The 17,492-nt window shown below is 47.4% G+C and overlaps 6 protein-coding genes across 6 annotated transcripts; 2 read left to right on the top strand and 4 right to left on the bottom strand.

Moving 5' to 3' along the window:
• Positions 1–615: 615 nt before the first annotated feature.
• N7466_002919 (class II fructose-bisphosphate aldolase) lies at positions 616–1,479 on the top strand (the record flags this gene model as incomplete). The annotated part of the gene is made up of 1 exon (XM_057162317.1): positions 616–1,479. The coding sequence occupies one exon, from the start codon at positions 616–618 to the stop codon at positions 1,477–1,479; it is 864 nt and encodes a 287-aa protein (XP_057025602.1).
• A 332-nt stretch (positions 1,480–1,811) lies between these two features.
• N7466_002918 (uncharacterized protein) lies at positions 1,812–2,300 on the top strand (the record flags this gene model as incomplete). The annotated part of the gene is made up of 1 exon (XM_057162316.1): positions 1,812–2,300. The coding sequence occupies one exon, from the start codon at positions 1,812–1,814 to the stop codon at positions 2,298–2,300; it is 489 nt and encodes a 162-aa protein (XP_057025601.1).
• Positions 2,301–2,465: 165 nt separating this feature from the next.
• On the bottom strand, positions 2,466–4,178 carry N7466_002917 (uncharacterized protein; the record flags this gene model as incomplete). Its single annotated transcript, XM_057162315.1, has 1 exon — positions 2,466–4,178. The coding sequence occupies one exon, from the start codon at positions 4,176–4,178 to the stop codon at positions 2,466–2,468; it is 1,713 nt and encodes a 570-aa protein (XP_057025600.1).
• A 2,093-nt stretch (positions 4,179–6,271) lies between these two features.
• On the bottom strand, positions 6,272–8,117 carry N7466_002916 (cytochrome P450; the record flags this gene model as incomplete). Its single annotated transcript, XM_057162314.1, has 5 exons — positions 6,272–6,446; positions 6,517–6,683; positions 6,737–6,847; positions 6,916–7,793; positions 7,907–8,117. 5 exons carry the CDS (start codon positions 8,115–8,117, stop codon positions 6,272–6,274), a joined length of 1,542 nt encoding a protein of 513 aa, XP_057025599.1.
• Positions 8,118–13,113: 4,996 nt separating this feature from the next.
• On the bottom strand, positions 13,114–13,685 carry N7466_002915 (acyl-CoA N-acyltransferase; the record flags this gene model as incomplete). Its single annotated transcript, XM_057162313.1, has 2 exons — positions 13,114–13,124; positions 13,247–13,685. The coding sequence occupies 2 exons, from the start codon at positions 13,683–13,685 to the stop codon at positions 13,114–13,116; spliced, it is 450 nt and encodes a 149-aa protein (XP_057025598.1).
• A 680-nt stretch (positions 13,686–14,365) lies between these two features.
• On the bottom strand, positions 14,366–15,595 carry N7466_002914 (uncharacterized protein; the record flags this gene model as incomplete). The annotated part of the gene is made up of 3 exons (XM_057162312.1): positions 14,366–15,085; positions 15,187–15,451; positions 15,504–15,595. 3 exons carry the CDS (start codon positions 15,593–15,595, stop codon positions 14,366–14,368), a joined length of 1,077 nt encoding a protein of 358 aa, XP_057025597.1.
• Positions 15,596–17,492: the final 1,897 nt, after the last annotated feature.

Below are 17,492 nucleotides of genomic sequence, written 5' to 3'. Positions count from 1 at the left end.
GATATCGAAAATCCAAAAGGCCGGTGATACCTATAGTAAGGGTTTGCTATACAAATGAGGCTCTTCCAAATGTCTTTCAAGCCCATTGGATATCTAGAGGTCCAGGGTTCGAGCTCTGCGTTTTCTTTTTTGAAAAAAAAAAATTAAATATTCGGTTATACTCAACGCAACACTCCACACCATAGTATTACTGATCAATTTTTTGATTCGTTTGTATTGAAGAGATCAAGGTCATAGCTCCGACTAAGAATACTTGGGAGCAATCTCACGTACCATTCCACCACCCATTCCAGAGGCAAAATATTGCTATAGAACCGGACCAACATGTATAGGCTATTCTCACAAATACAATAACTGCCATATTCCAATTGGCCTGAGATTCTGGGATTCGGATCAAGTCAATTTGACGTAATTGGAGACTCGGTCCATCTCCGATCCATCGGACAAGATGCGACCAATCCACAACACGGACAACACAGCGAACATCCAACATGAAGCAGATACTCTAGTTATTAGTATTTAAAACCAAGAAACCCCCGCAATCCAAATACAACACTTACTTACCCCTCACACACACACCCTCCACTCATCTCAAACCCCCCAAAACACCCCACAATGCCTCTTCTCACCGAGAACCGCGCCCTGCGCATCCTCGACCATGCCTCCCAAAACCACTACGGCGTCCCAGCAATGTGCTGCTACAACATCGAAGGCATCCTCGCCACCGTCCGCGCAGCCGAAGCCAAGCGCGCACCAGCCATGATCCTCCTCTTCCCCTGGGCAATCCACTACGCCGACGGACTCCTCGTGCACGCCGCAGCCGAAGCAGCGCGCAAAGCCAGCGTGCCCGTAACCGTCCACATGGACCACGCGCAAACGCCCGAGATAATCCGGTACGCGGCGGACCTGGGCGGGTTCGACAGCATCATGGTTGACATGTCGCACTACGAGAAAGCGGAGAATCTGGCGCTGACGCGCGAGCTGGTGGAGTACTGTCATGCGCGGGGGATAGCGACGGAGGCGGAGCCCGGACGGATCGAGGGCGGGGAGGACGGGGTAGCGGACACGGCTGATTTGGAGGGGCTGTTGACGACGCCTGAGGAGAGCCGGGAGTTTGTGGATACGGGGATTGATTGGTTGGCGCCGGCTTTTGGGAATGTGCATGGGGAGTATGGGGCGCGGGGGATTCAGTTGGAGTATGAGCGGTTGCGGTCGATTAATGAGGCGGTTGGGGGGCAGGTGAGGCTTGTGTTGCATGGGGCGGATCCGTTTTCCAAGGAGATTTTTCAGAAGTGCATTGATTGTGGGGTGTCGAAGATTAATATCAATAAGGTGTTGAATAATGAGTATGTGAAGGTTCAGGCGGAGAAGGCGGGGAAGGTGCCGTTGACTGCTTTGTTGGAGGAGGCGACTAATGCGATGCAGAAGGCTGTGGAGGGTTGTATTGATATGTTGGGTGCTGGGGGGAGATATCCTTGATGGTCTGGTATGATGATGAGGTCTATAGAAATGGGATTCACATTCAAGAATACAACAATTGTTTTTTATAGTTTTTATTTATCGCTACCACCGCAAGTGCATCGCCGCAAGTGTGCAAGCTCTACAAGACGAATTATCAGCTATTACGCCATTATTCGCCGCTCACACGGCAGACTCAGCTTCATCAGCTTTTACCTTTCACTCATCCGCATCGCGCATCGCGCATCCCAGTCCTATCACCGCCTCCCTTCCCAAATCCATTAAACCCCTTCTACATCAAGTTACCATCTCGCCTACGATTCGTCTATCGAGAATCGCCCAGAATGACCAGAATGAGTGCTCCATACTACACTTCGCAGGATGTGAGGAACAGCTTCCAGTGGCCGCGCCAGACCCGGGAAGAAAGCCAATCTAGTGCAGAAACCACGCGGGCTACGCAGCGCAGCACCGAAGATGAGCTAGAGAGGCTTGAGTCTGTGGAGTCAGCCCCAACTACCGAGTTCGCGAAACTTCTCAAAGAAGTTACACTATTGAGGAAAGAACTTACGACCATGCGAGAGGAGCGTTCTCGCACCGAGTCTAGCAAGTCATCATCTAAGGATAAAGGCAAAGGCAGAGCCCCACATGATTCTCACACCAGACACTGTTCAGCCAACGATGATGCGCGGTCGCATCGTTCGCGACGATCCCACCACTCTCAGCGGTCGTGTACTTCGCGGTCGTGTACTCGCGACGTTCGCATGATCGTTCGCACTCGAGGGAAAAATTCAGAGCCAGGGACATCGGGTACTTGGAGTCGAACTATAATTTGCCTATTGTGAACTCAACATATGACGTTTTGCTCAATTCTTTGCTAATTACTAAATATAAGTGTCTTGAATATGAATCAAGTCCTGCCACAATGACAATTGCCTCCAGTTCCCTGCTGGATATATGATTATACAGAAACGCCGGGTACCAAAAAAGAATGAAAAAAAGGAGAACATTTAACGACGGAGACCAAGACCACCGAGGCCGCCAGTAAGACCACCAAGAAGGGGCACCTTGCTCAACATGCCAGTGAGGGGACCAAGGGCCTTAGCCTTAGCCTTAGTAGCAGGCTTTGCCGAAGGGGTAGAGCTAGGCGTAGCAGAGCCAGAGGGAGTAGCCGAGCTAGAAGCAGTGGCATGATGACGGTGGCTGGGGATAAGGGGAGTAGACACAACGGCAGCCTGCTTAGCCAAGGCGCCAAGGCCCTTAGAAGAAGGCTTAGCAATCGAGCTGAAAGAGCTGGGGGACACAGCCTTGGGGGTTTGCGAAGCAGATTCACTGTGAGTTGGCGTGGGCTTGGCGCTGGAGCTGGAGGGGGTCGACAGCGGCTTCGGGGTCTGCATAGCGAGCTTGTTGTGCAAAGGCGTAGGTCTCACGAAAGCACCGTGGGAAGTAGGAGAAGGAGCAACTGGCTGTGGCATCGGAGGAACCACATTCTCAAGGGGCAGGAACTCGGATTGGCCATCATCAGAGTTATCAGTTGGGGCTGGGACGTTCTTTGAAGTAGGAGTGGCCTTGGACTGTTCGGATGAAGGCTCGGAAGGCATTGCGTCGAATTCTGGAATGGCCAGATCTGGCATAGATAGATCCTCGACAGTGGGGAGTGGCTTAACAGATGGCGTGGGGGTTGCAGAGGTCGATGGCTTGACTGCAGGGCTCGGTGTCTCAGATAGCTTGGCCTTCTCGGTAGGCTTGGGGACTTCAATGAGCTTGGCCTTTGTAGAAGTAGGCTTTGGAGCCTCGACGGGCTTTGGCGTCTCTGTGGGCTTGGCCTTTTCTGTGGGCTTGGGGGTTGTGACAGGCTTGGGCTCCTCGGTAGGCTTGGGAGTCTCAACTGGCTTAACCTCCTCGACAGGCTTTGGTGTCTCAATGGGCTTGGCTTTTTCTGTGGGCTTGGGAGATGCGACAGGCTTTGGCTCCTCAGTAGGCTTGGGCTTCTCAGTAGACTTGGGAGTCTCAACAGGCTGAATCTCCTCAACGGGCTTTGGTGTCTCAACAGGCTGGGGCTTTTCGGTAGGCTTAGGCTCCTCAGCAGGCTTGGGGGTAGTAACAGGCTTAAGCTTCTCCACAGGCTTTGGTGTCTCGGTGGGCTTGGGTGTTTCTGTAGGCTTGACAACGGGCTTAACCTTCTCCACAGGCTTCGGTGTCTCAGTGGGCTTGGGGGCTTCAACAGGCTTGGGGTCCTCAACAGGCTTGGGCTCTTCGGTGGGTGCCGGCTGGTTAAAGGGAATTGACATATCCACTGGAGCATTTTGAGCTACTGGAGCCGCGTGAGTCTCAGGAACGTCGGGCATTTCAGCCACCTGAGCCGCTGGGGCAGCAGGCTTATGCAGGGCTGGTACATGGTAGTGGGTTTCAGGTCTGAGGAGCGCCTTGTGGGCAACAGACTGTACCGGTGCGTGAGTGGGCTGCTTGGCTGGTGTAGCCTTCTGGCCTTGATAGCCCTTTGCTGACTCGGCATCCATCACGGCCTCGTAAGCTGCAGGAACACCACCACCCATGCTATCGTCATCGTCGTCGTCGTCTACGGCAGAAAGTCCCGCCATAAAAGGGAATGTGTTGAATGGGTCACCGGCCGGCTCGGCGGCAGCGGTCTCAGGGCGGGGGTAAGAGGGCGCAGCGGTGGCGCTAAGGACAAAAGCCGCCAGTGAGACGTAGGCGTAGCGCATGTTGCTGGAGCTTGAGGTACTTGCCTCGGGAACTGGTCGAAAGGAGTGTAGTCGGTCGGATAAATTACTATAGATGTGGGAATGGGGACGAAGGGATATGGATGGTTTTATAACGATGTGCTTGGATTGTTGATCTCCATTCTGTTTTGATCTTTATCTGCCGCGTCTCTCATACCGGAGACGCGCTCTTGAGATCAGCGTATTTTAGCTGGGATGATGACGAGTGTTTTGTGGCATAAGGGGTGTGCTGGGTCCTTTAGGTATGGTCGATCAGGAGAAAAGCTCAGATTCTTCGATCCAGGTTAGCCTGCATGTGGAATGATAGCCACTGATATTTTCCTGTCATAGCTTCCCGCTGGCCCCAAAGACCCAGTGAAGATTGATTGAATGAGTAGTTTGAGCTGCTTGAACAGCTAATGCATCTTTGAAGGCAGGTAATCGGATGGGCTCATATGAGGTTCCCATGTCTTCCAGCTTTACGCTGGAATCCTTGCAAATTATGTCGTAGAAGATTGAGAGAGGGATAAAAATTAGCCGTAGCCCTGGAGTTCGTCTTTAGGAACTTTTAATAAATTCTTACTATATAGCGATGCTTGTGGTTTTCTTTTCGGGAGAGTCTATATGATGCCCACAACGGCAACAGAATAGAATTAAAGTGCAACGTACGACACGTATTATGAAAAGTCAAGGCATAATTTACAGTGGTTCTCAAGTGCTCCTTTGAAGGTTGTGTATGTAGGGATACCCAAGCACGTTAAAAAATTCCTCTGGCATGTCCATCCCTTGCAGTGCACACCTCCCGAGATAATCTCCATCGACCCCAGTTAAAAAAACAGTCTACCGAACCAGCGCTTCTGTACCTTTGCCTGATATCCATTATCTAATATATTGTTTTGATCTGCAGAGCAAAAGCTTGAACGTTCCACATCTTTGTTACTTTTCAAAAATCCAATGTAACCACACTCATTTGCCTCTACCAATCAAACATCCTCAAGTGAAAAATGGATTGATCCCTGCTCAGCCTGAACAAGTACTGAGCGGAAATCATTTCCTGCTATTGTTTCTCGTAAAATGATTGGTTCTTGTGGGGGCTAAACACCTTGGAAATTTCTAGGCCTGTGGTTTCCTTCCCTTTTTTTTTTTTTATAATCCCCGAGGTTGATATTCAATCTAACTTGAAAGTATTGATTAGTTACATGTTCTTTCACTTACATACTAGTAGTCAATGTTCAAATGTTCAAGGTCAGTGGACCTAGGCAGTGCAAACCACTTAATATAGTAATTTCCGTACATCCCATTAGAACATAAACGGTACCAGGTAAAATCTTGGAAATTTCCAAGCTTTCAATTTTCCAAATACATGTAATTGAACTCTTTTGGCCTACTGATAGTAGGCAGTCCCTATTGAACTGACATTAAATGCTTGGTACAAATATATGAATGACGCATGTGCATGAATGCCTACGTGTTGACATATAGGCATACCTGAGTAATGTTTGCTGTGCATACAACGAGTATATATTTTCGGTGCTGCTTGGACACAGCCCAGTAGGCCAAGGAAACCCTGCACTTTATCTGCAGCTCTGGTCAGAGGCAGCATCATCTCAAAGTTTAAATCCCATTCTAGACCCTGATTTCTATTCTATCCAGACAAGAGGATTGTCTTGTTAGCTGCATACATTGGTGGGGTTTTGAATAAGTACCAAATCTCACCACATGCAGCATTGAACAATGGAAATAAGTTTTCTGATTGGTCGAAATCCAGGTGATCAATCAGAACCGTGCACCAGGTGCAGCCTGCAGGGTTGAAGACAAACGCTATACCCAACACGGCAGGAGTCCAGTTGCATTAGCGCATCCCGGCATGGCCCATGGGCCATTTTAAATTGCACAAGGCCTCGGGAAGTTGGGGAAAAGTGGCTCATTTAGTCGACCAGTTCCACCTACGCAATGTTGACACGTCAAAAAATGTTATCTTATTTCATAAGGGGTATTCAAACGACGATATGTATGCACCGGAAATAATATTTGGAGAGATAGGTATCTATCAAGAGACAGAAACAAGAGAGAAACAAATTGGAATATATGCGGAATCATTCTTCCACAATACCCACCACCTTCGCCTTGATATCAAACGTGCGATCCATCGGAAGCCCAACTCCCAAATCTCGACGGACGCTGTGGTTCTCCGGCGTAGTTTCGTGTGCTTCAAATTCAAAGCGCCGCACTACATGCGCCAACGTCATGTAGATTTCGGCATATGCAAGGCTAAGACACATTTCTTGTCAGCATCTTCGTCTAGCTTTGGGTTAGTTCGAGAAATCCATAAGAAACTTACTTCATGCCCAGGCATTGTTTAGCGCCCTTGGTGAAAGCAACAATAAATCGAGTTAAATGTTCGCCCTTTTCTGCTGCGCGGACCCATCGCTCGGGATCGAATTTCTCGGGCTCAGGGAAGAGAGTGGGATCCATGTGGACAAAGTAATTCGATTGACTGACCGGGGTCTGGGAATTGTTAGCAAACAGATTACTTTAGAGTTCAGGCTGGTAATGCTTACACCTGCAGGAATGACCCAGTCCTTGTAGAGCATGTTCTCATTTGGCGAGATACGGCCCAGGCGCGCTGTCATACCGTGGCTCAGACGCAATCCCTCATTCACGACTCCGGTCTAGATAGATTCAATCAGCTAACGAAGCCAAGCCCATACAAGTTATGAACACATAGTAGCATACTCACCAGATAAGGAAGATGCTCCAACTCGGTCCACGTAGCCTTAGAAGTTGGTTTCGTCAAGACTGTCTTCAACTCCTCCCTCAGTTTATTGCCAATCGCTTTATTGTGAACTACATGAAACATTGACACGGCAAGAGACCGCGCCGTTGTCTCAGTCCCCGCACCAAGAAGCAAAGCAGACTCATCAACTAGCCTGTCTACAGTCTTCTCGTGATCAGGAACACTCGGTCCAACCAGCGCTTCAAAAACAGAGGTGTGAGGCTTCTCCTCACTACCATCAAGTCCCTCGGACTCCTTCTTCTTGAGCGCAGCTATCGCCTGCAAGCGCAGCCGAGCCTTGACATCAAACAAATCACCCATCTGCGGCTGCAAGAAGCGGACAACAGCTGGTGGAGCATTCCGGAAGATGTGAACGAGAATAGGGAAGAACCGATTGATATTGAACATCAACATGAGACCCTGAACGGCGTCGACGAGATCATTCTTTGTCGAGTTCTTCTCGTCATCCATATACCCATAGCTCCAACCGTAACAGTACTGCGAAATAACATCGGCAGTGAGGCAGGCAAAGTCTAACTGAAGATGGAGGACGGCGGAATTCTCATAAGCAATTTCAAAGCGTTTAAGAAGCTGGTCCACCTTTGCCCAGATATAGGGGGTTAAGGTGGTGACGGAGCGTTTGGAAAAGTAATTCTGGATGAAACTCCGGCGGAGGCGGTGGTGGTCATGGCCTATAGTTCCGACGAGCGAATATGGAGCTCCGAAAGCGATGGCATATTTCGGGTCTCTGTTGCGTTTACGGGCGCCACTGGCGTGGATTTCATCGTAGTAATATGAGTCCTTGATATGAAGCTCTCGGGGACTTATGCGGACAATGGGGCCTTTTCAAGATATTAACTTGGGACCTCGTCGGGCTATATAAGATGCGACGGATGGAGGAAATCGGCCGTGGGGTTTTGTGATTGGGAAGGAGGGGAGGGGCAATGGTACGAACCATATTTTTCATGCATGCGCTCTATTTCCCATATATACATGCCACCCTTGACGACATCATAATAGAACTCGTACAGAAAAGTCACCGCGGCAAGCTTGGGGCCCGGGAATGCCGACAATGGATGGCCGTACAGTCGATAGATTGCAATGCGTATGCCTAGCAGTAAGAGCAAGGCGGCAGCAATGACCGGGTATAAAAAATAAAATTCCATGGCCAGATTGGCACGGAGTTAGTTCGATGTTGGGTAGTATTGAGGATACTGAACCTTGGCGTAGCAGAGAAAAGAGAAAAGAAAGTACCGCAAGATAGAAACGGAGGGGGAGAGGGATAGACAGATAAAATATAAATGACGAGCACCCCCAGGAAATCAATTCAGATCCAGAAATAAAGCAAGTATCAGCCAGGATCTTTCTCTCTCGCTTCCCACCAACAATAGGAATCCACAACATTTGAAAGTCTTTATCGTAATTGGCCGCTTTGCCAACTACTGCATCTGATACCAACTAATGCATCCGTGCGGAGCAAGCCCCTCTATACGTCGCATATCGCTATATATCACAAGGTACAACCTGCATCCGTCCTCCCGGGTCCGCAAAATTTCTCCTCAAGTTCACTGAACAAGGCTCTGCTAAGCGCCCCGAGCCGTACCGTGACAGGAAAGGGGATCGATTGATTGGAGTGATAGAGCTCAAGGGGTGCAACCTATATGGCGCCTGATATCCATGTAATCCGTAGCGACTATGCGCCCTTCTCCATCTGGACTGTAAAGAATACTAGTAATAATGATAATAACGATCCTAAGGTAATAATAAATCCAAGCCAGCTACCTCATGGGTGTTGCCTAGATAGGAAAGATGGGGCGTTTCTGCGGCCCGAAACAGCGCTAAAGACGTCCAAGCGGGTCGCCACAATGAGACTGTTTTTGCTCCCTCCAAACAAAGCCCTTTCTACCTCAGCATAATTTACCCGAGGATTATTTCTTCTGCTGTGTGTCAGCCACTTTCATACTAAGTATATTTTGGGGTAAATATTCAACAATACCGGGCAGTTGTTCTGGGGATATGATTTTGTAAATTGTTAAATCTGGATACTTAATACTTTTACTTGGTTAAATAGTATCAACCAGTTGACAACGGCAACTGACAACGGCCCAAGCCCCGTTGTCAACTGGTTGATACCATTTAATCAAGTATCAAGTAAAAGTATTAAGTATCCAAATTCTTTACTTCAGAAGAAGCGCCTATATTACCATAGATGATAGCGATGACTAGCTAGATAGCATTAGGTTAATCTCCCTCCCTCTACTACTCGGGGATGTGTGTTTTTTTGAAGACACCTACAGTATCGACCTACAGTCTCAATATGTGATAGATACTTTCCACAAAGAAATAACAACCGATCACAAAGCCCTCCGTCAGCAGATCAATGAACCCTTGCGAAAGAAAAGTGATCTTTTGAGCGAAATCGTTCAGTCCAACAGTCAACTTGCTGCATCTTCTTAACATACTGAGCTCCTCCAGAGTAACTTCAATATGCTCAAGAGCAAGAACACTAACCTCTATAAGAGATACGCGACTCTGCTGGAGAATGTAAATCGCCAGGACCTCTGTATATACTAGTAAGCTACCGAGGACTTGCTCTAGGTGAATAATTGATTTATAGAAGAAGAGAGAGGAGTATATCCTTACTTATATCTACTATAATTGTAAGTCTGTACTAGATGGCTACTTATGTAGTCTACTCTTCAGCCTATAGGCTAATATTTTACTATGATAAGTGTGACCGCGAGTTTGTAAGCCAGCCTGCCCTGGATGGCCATTTACTTTACTCTTCCGCCTATAGGCTTATATTTTACTGCAATGGATGCGACCGAGAGTTTACTAGCCAACCTACCTTCGATAGCTATTTACTCTACTCTTCCGCCCACAGGCTCTCATTCTACTGTGATGAGTGCGGTCAAGAGTTTATCAGCCAATTTGCCCTGGTTCCTGGATAGCCATTGACTACAGCGGCCGATACCCACCACCCCACTACCATAACCTAATTTGGATTTTTAACTTCACCGTCCTGTTCCCCACCTATATTGTATATCAGATCTACAGTGTAGATCTGGGGAAACGAAGAGGACGAATCCAAGCTGTGATTATATTTCTTCACTATGGGAGATGGAGGGGAAAAAGAAGGAAGGAAAGGAGAGAGAAGCTCTTACTTCCCTAGACTAACTACAAACACTAATAGGCAAAAAAAGCTACTACAAATCTGGATCAGGAAGACTCTCCCTAGTGGTAGAGTACACATGTGGTTTAGATATGTCTAATAGCTTAGAGCGTTCAAAGGCCCGGAATAGGCTGAATTTTAGTCTGTTTTTTTGCACCTCTCAAAAGTTCTGTGAACATGGGAAAGGTCCGGGGTTTAATTACCTGTTAGTCTAGGTACTTTTTTTTTTCTATTTTTACAGTTTCAGGGTCATGGTTGATGTAAAGGGTCCGAAGGGGAGTAGTATTCGCATTGCTTCCTACATTCTGTAGCTGGCTCTAAAAGAACTGGGAGAAGTAAGATGGAGCTAGTGAATTAGCTTTGCGACCACAATACCATAACGGGACTATTCCACCCACCATCCCAACACATGCTGCAGCATGACTAGGAGCAGACTATGTGACCTTAAGTCACACGGTTCACTTCTCCTAATATACCCCCTCAGCGTGTGGACTAAGCTCAAAAGCCTTATAATAACTATGTCTTCTCTGTAAATGCCTTCTTTCCTTCATGAATCCTTGCATCTTCAATGCCGATTCCCATTGGATTGATGTTGCCGGTGCCGATTCCTGCTGCTTTGATGTTGTTGAGGTCGGGGAACTGTAGATTCTCATGTAGAAGTTGGTCTTGATTTGTAATGTCGAGTCTGGCGTTGTTATTGAGTTCTTCTTATTGTTGTTCAGTGTTGAGTCCGGTGTTGGATTTTTGTTCTTGCTCAACGTCGACTCCGGTGTTGTTATGTTGTTACGTTGTTTATTTGTAGTATCGACTCCGGCGCTGTCTTCTTGTGGTTGTTAATCAACGTTGACTCCGGTGTTGATTTGTTGTTGTGCGGCCTTAGATGCCGAACGGGTCTTCCTCGGTGACGACTGTGTTCCAGTCATCTGAGATTGTCAGTATTTGTAAGGAAATGTAGAGAAAAAATGTTCAATCAGAGCAAGCGAGGGCTCATCAAGCCGTCTTGCGGCGCTTCCTTGTATGTGGCGGGTCAGAGTCTGCTTGCGAGTCTTGCGACCGCCTGGTGACAGATTCCCTTGGCCTCCCATACTTCCGCGCGGATCTGTGACACGCCCTACAAGTCCAGGTACCAGGGTAAAAACCCTGAAACTCAGGGGGCACCTTAACCCACTGGCAAGCAATGACATCGGCTTCTCTGAAAACCTCATCACAATTGGGATTGGCACAAGCTGTGCCAATTGGTGGCCCTCGGGCCTCTTGTGCGAGGTGGGCCGTTGCGAGGTTTTTGTGGGCGCAGCCGCTGCCTTAGGGGCCCAGGGACTGCCAGGCCCGCACTAGTAACAGAAGAGGCGAAGGAAACAAGCAGTGGAATGAATATGGAATATTGATTGTGGTGAGCTAGGAAGAAGCTAGAGAGACAAGCCTGCTATCTAAAAGGAAGAACGCCAGGCGATGAAGACCGACAGAACCGGGAAAACCAGAATCATCTACGGCGGCCGATACCCGCCCCTCTGCCATAGCTCAATTTGGATTTCTCAAGTGCTACTAGCTTTACCGCCCTGTTTCTTGCCCGTATTGTATTTATTATATATAGGAATATCTTAAAGAATTTGATCTAAACATAGGTTACTTTTAGAATAGACTTGAGAAGAGACTCAAGAATGGATTATATAGTAACGAGGGGAACGCTATGCTGTGCCATCAAAGTGCATAGGTCGATCCAGCAGTGGATAATGCCGAGACTTTGACTGCCTAAAACAATAATCTAGGGGTTAAATGAGAGATGTGTAGAAGTGTGCATTCCAATCTAGTCACTACAGCCGCTATACAGTAATGACAGTGCTGACTGTATCATAATAGCATGTCAGGAAACTGTAATAATATATAAGGATGTACTTCTCTACTATATACCACTATATTCGAGAGCTCTTTCTCGATAACGATGTCCACCTAGAATACGGTATCAGCTTATTGCACAAACATTTCCCCATCGACGAAACAGATCGTCTGGTTGACTATCGTCATATCTCAACAGCTTGGAAAGTTGATGAGGCAAAGACGGACATTGCTCAGAAGTACGAAGGCTTTGTCGTACCTCGTTTATTTAGATTTCTGGATGGAGCGCGAGTACCGTACGAGTTCGCCTTTTCATCGACAAAGCCCTGCTATGACGAAAAGTTCCACCGGAGTTTATTTGACATGCTCTGTAAGCTTGGTTTACAGAACGTTTTTGGTTTACGATATCTTGATGAGTACGATCCAGAACTATCTATGGAGGTCACTGAAGGGAATACAAGCATCATGATGCCACGAGGATCAGTCCCTGACTCGAGCCTTATTGAGGCATTGTGGGTATTCAGCCCCAGAGATGACGATCGTTGTCACTGCAGGGAAGTTTGTTTCAAGGTCCAAGGAGGACACGACAGCGATCATAGCTGCGGATAGGCACTCTTTGAATTTTTATTTTCTATCTTTATCTTTCATATTGGATATTCACAAGCTTCTCTGTCTGATTTGTTTCGTGCTTGGGAGGTTAAGGGCTAGTTGTTGCGCAAGAGTTATGAAGAGGAAATTTCTGATCTTGACTGTGCCTCTCTAAATCAATCAATCCAAGTTCTATTGATCTGTAAATCCCAATTACTAAAATTTCTAGCCATGCAGGCGCTCTACCCTTGGGGTAATAACCGGTATCCAGACGCCTCTGAGGATTTTTTGAATACTATATTCCAGAGCCCACATAGATAAAGAAAAGAGAGAAGATAGCGAATACAAAGAGAAAAAATCGGCTGTAAACCCAAAAGTCTACTTTCTCTGCCACCATCTATACTGTGTCTGATTGACTCGGTTCCGTTGTTGCCTCTCTAAACATACTTGTGAAGGTGCCTGTTGATGTATGGACTTCCCCAACAGGTTTAAATCCAAACTTAGTATATAAGCGTATACCCGCTGGAGAAGAAATCAAAAAAGAATCTCGTCCATGTGCATCTGCCTCTTCACAGCCCCACTGTACTAGCATAGAGCCTATACCTTGGCGCTGATATTCCGGATCCACTGATATCATAGTGAGACCTATAAGAAATAACTTAGAATAGACTGATATGGCTGTCATCACATAATCAAACTTACGCCAGATATTCTTGCGATTGCAGAGAACCCTTGTCTTTTCCTCCCTGAGCAGTCGCGAAACTCCCAACCAAGCTTCCACGTCTAAGGTTTTTGGATGCCAATAATTACGTTTGGGGACATCGTTTGGCTTTCTCCTCTCTTTTACAGCATCCCCATTGTTGGAGGTGCCACCAATCGGTGCAGTCTGCTCTAAGTTCCATCCAGCAAAACCAACAGCTGTGCCGTCCTCTAAACAGACTTTGCGAAACCCCGCTGGGTGTGTTGTAAGAGTCTCTCGTAATGCATCAACCGTCCACTTTATTTCTTCTTCTTCTGCTTCCTTGCACGAATTGGGAAACATTATGAGATGCAACGGGTTATCTTGCATTGCCGGAAAATCGCATTTTCGTACCAGGAGCTCAGCATCATTAGCGTCAACAGTACAGAGTGTAAACCGCATGTTGGCGGGCCGGGATTAAGGGAAAGGGGCTCTTCAATGGACAGCGAGCGTGTTGAGGATTGATAGGAGCAGCACTAGGAATTCAGTATCACGGAGATGGTGTGTTTATTATATTAAGTTGGGAGGAGTTTAAAGAGCTTACTATGTTAGCAAAACATATTACCGGAGGATATGTTTTCCGAATGAGAATGGACAGCCACATATATTCACTTACTAGTCATCATATATCATCACGTGTACGGTTTACCTTAGTTCCCTAAACGGCCCGTCTAAAAAGGCGGTGAACCTGATTATCTACCGCCTGCTTTTTCCAGCGAGCTGAATCGGCTTTTTTGGGGAACGTCTGAGCCGGGAATTTGGTGGCACCATACAAGTTTCCGGGTTTTTGGCCGTGTTTATGTGGAGAAGTTTCCAGGCGCGGCTTCCAATATTTCCAAGTTTCTCGCGCATCAACGCGAATATTGAAAATTGGGCGACGGTATCTTCTGCGTATTTCTGAGTTAGATCCGTTGATACCAAATTCCATTTATTTATGTGTCAAATTGGGTGAGAAACGTGTTCCTAAAGCATGCGCCATATCCCCCTCAAGAGAATCAAGACAATTGGAAACACTGATCTACACTGACCATCGACTCAAAACCTACATAAATTATTCGCTGACATATGAAATTGTACAGAACTCACCCCAGATTAATGAAATTACGTTTCTCGTGCTGCAGTTGCCAAATTCGGTGACCCTGTTCCACACGCCCTCCACCGGAACCAAACCCTGTGTGCAGCTGTAGTTGTAGACCAATCTTGTCCCACTGCTTGTCGTCCACCTCCGATGCCTGGTGAATTCGTTCATGGTCCAGACATATCATTTGGATTTGCTTTTCCAGATCGCTCCATCTCTTTGAATCCAGAGGTGTAGAACCGGAATCCCTTATCTCCATCATAGCAAACTCCGATGTGCTCTGTCGCGCACGACCCCGGCGTTGGATGAAATATATGATATTGTCTGGGAATTCAAGTGAAATCACCGGATGGCACGCGGGAAGATCAATGCCTTCTTCAAGCACACTAGTAGCAACGATCAGATTTTTCAAGCCGCTGCAGAATTGCGACACCGCACTTTCGCCCTGATACTCATCCCCGACCCATGACTCGGCGTGAGCCAAGCCGCTCACACAAGGTGCCCATCGGAGTGATTTTCGAGTCGCTGTGTGGGTATTCAGCAGTGCTGACAGTACATGCGCAGTGATCCTTTGCCGGACGAAGATGATACCCGAAAAAGCATCACTATTTCTTTCCTTGAGAAATGCCATAAGCTGCTCGACTTTGTCGGAAGTGCTGCCGGGGCATCCAATTGAACAGAGTCTCTTAAGCTCTCGTTCAGCACAGCCAACAGGGTGGTATATCTGTGGGGAGAGGCCTTGATTGAGGTATGACTATTTTTTTCTGCGACTTGTCGAGTGATGTGTTGAAAGTGTATTGTGAGGAAGTATTGAAGGGCCCATACTTCTAGATTGCACCAAATGGTACGAGCTTTCATAGGCAACTTGGAGATATCATCAGGGATGCCGTTGCCTTCGGCTTTTCCTTTGGCACGCAATTCCCTGATTACCTCTCCTAGTGTGTGTAAATACATAGGCAGGTCTACTGCATCATGAGAATGCTGATAGTAGAAGATTTTCGTAAAATTCCGATGACACTCATACTGCGCCAGCTCTTGATGCTGAGCTAATGGAGCTCGACAAGCTGTATCCAGATTTTGCTCAAGCTCCCTTGAGAGATTATGAGTTACGTTTTCATTGAACAAGGCATGCTTTTACATACCGAATTTTTGCTACATCGACCGAGGTAGTGAGGCCGAGAATACTGGGAATGTGTGTACTTTCCAATTTAGCCTTGTAATAGAAATAACGCATGATCCGGTTCCCAGGAGGCGATTTCATACAATGATGAGCTGTTCTGGTGTCAGTCTCATACACGGATGTGGTTTTTGTAGTTCGCACCCTTATCGAAGACGATCAGCGCCAGCCGCTGTATTTGTTTAAAGCCGTGGGTGAGTGATGAAGGAGTTGATTGCTCCAACAATCAACTCCTTCATCCCCTGTTAGTATTCTCATGCTGACCGCGGGCATAAACTGTGACAAGTATTTCAACTGTTGACTACACAAGACTTTAGTAGGAACTAAGAACCACACCATCTATAAGAAGCAATGTCAAATGGTATCACTTTTCACATTTTTGAATTCTGCCCACCTGGTCTTCTGAGCAACGGTCCAGTTCAGCCATGATTTGCATGCAGCTCTACTGAAGGGTTACCCAGAGCTCAAATGAGGAGAATGATCCGACACATACACATAAGTCTTCCCGCTTCCCGTTGGCATCTAAATGTTCAGCTTTCCGATTGGCGTAAAAGACCGACCGATTAGAGCACATTTCTCACTACAACGATTGTATTTCTCATCATGCTCAACTCAAACATTTCAATTTGGTAGTTCCGGGGATGTAAACTGGTCATGTTTGAGGATACTCGATTTGAAAAATGAATAGAATCAGAACTTGTTGTGAGGAGCCGCGAGTTTCGAGATTTAGACCGAACTAGTACGCTCGAAAACCGGCCTCTCCCTTAGCTGGGTAAGCATCGATCTGTTTCATGCGAGAGGGGTGCATATCAATGGGCCATAGCAGAGAGGTAGCAGGTATCGGCCGCCGCAAATCATCCCCATTCAGGGGCCAAATGGTTCCAATCCGGTAGAAACAGCATGGTTATATGATTCCAACAACTGGGTCGCGGATGGATGACACCAGGTTGCCTTGGCCTCCCATGCCTCCGCGCATATTGATGACATGCGGAACAAGTCCAGGTACCAGGGTAAAAACCCTGAAACTCAGGGGGCACCTTAACCCACTGGCAAGTAATGACATCGGCTTCTCTGAAAACCTTATCACTATTGGGATTAGCACAAGCTGTGCCAATTGGTGGCCCTCTTGTGCGAGGTATGCCGCTGCGAGGTTTTCGTGGGCGCAGCCGCTGTCTTGGGCGCCCAGGGACTCCCAGGCCCGCACTGGGTCGCGGATAGATGACACCAGGTTCCCTTGGCCTCCCATACTTCCGCGCGGATCTGTGACACGCCCTTCAAGTCCAGGCACCAGGGTAAAAACCCTGAAACTCAGGGGGCACCTTAGCCCAGTTGTTGACATCTCCTTGTCGGAAAATCTTGTCACAATTTGGATTCGAACAAGCTGTATCAATTAGTAGCTCTTTTGATCTAGGTTGTCTATCAGAACAAAGATCTAAGTGATTAACGAACGGGGGATATGATGTAGGAATGCTGTAAATATAGGAGGAGGCTGTAGGAGTACTGCACAAACCAGGGTGAACGAGGATCTGTAGGATCAACAAAGACCTATAAGATTACTAGTAAATAGGATGTGTGATCTGAGAGACTAGCGAATAAGGGGTATAATATAGGAATGCTATAAAGACCGGCGTACATCACAGGGATCACCTGTAAATGTGGGGAAAGAAGAGATCTAGTCTGGAGGATGCTCCATGGTCGGGTCTAAACAGGGCCAGATCTGGACTGGATCCCAACAGAATGACAGATGTGCCCCCATGACCAAGCGCCGCTGACGAAAGAACATACCTGGCTGCACTGTAGCGTTGCGAAGGCTGTCTGGGGAGAGACGAAGGAAATCTGGTGCAAACTCTCCGGAGATGCCCCCCTTCGGCCCCCGGACGAAGTGAACGAGCTCATGGCCTTGACTTCACTCTGCCCATATAAAGGCAGAGCGATTACTGAACATTAGCATGCC

Source organism: Penicillium verhagenii, assembly GCF_028828195.1.
Source record: "Penicillium verhagenii strain IBT 33310 chromosome Unknown utg000003l_segment0_segment0, whole genome shotgun sequence".
In the NCBI taxonomy this organism is placed as follows: Eukaryota; Fungi; Ascomycota; class Eurotiomycetes; order Eurotiales; family Aspergillaceae; genus Penicillium; species Penicillium verhagenii.
This window is presented reverse-complemented; position numbering and strand designations above follow the sequence as displayed.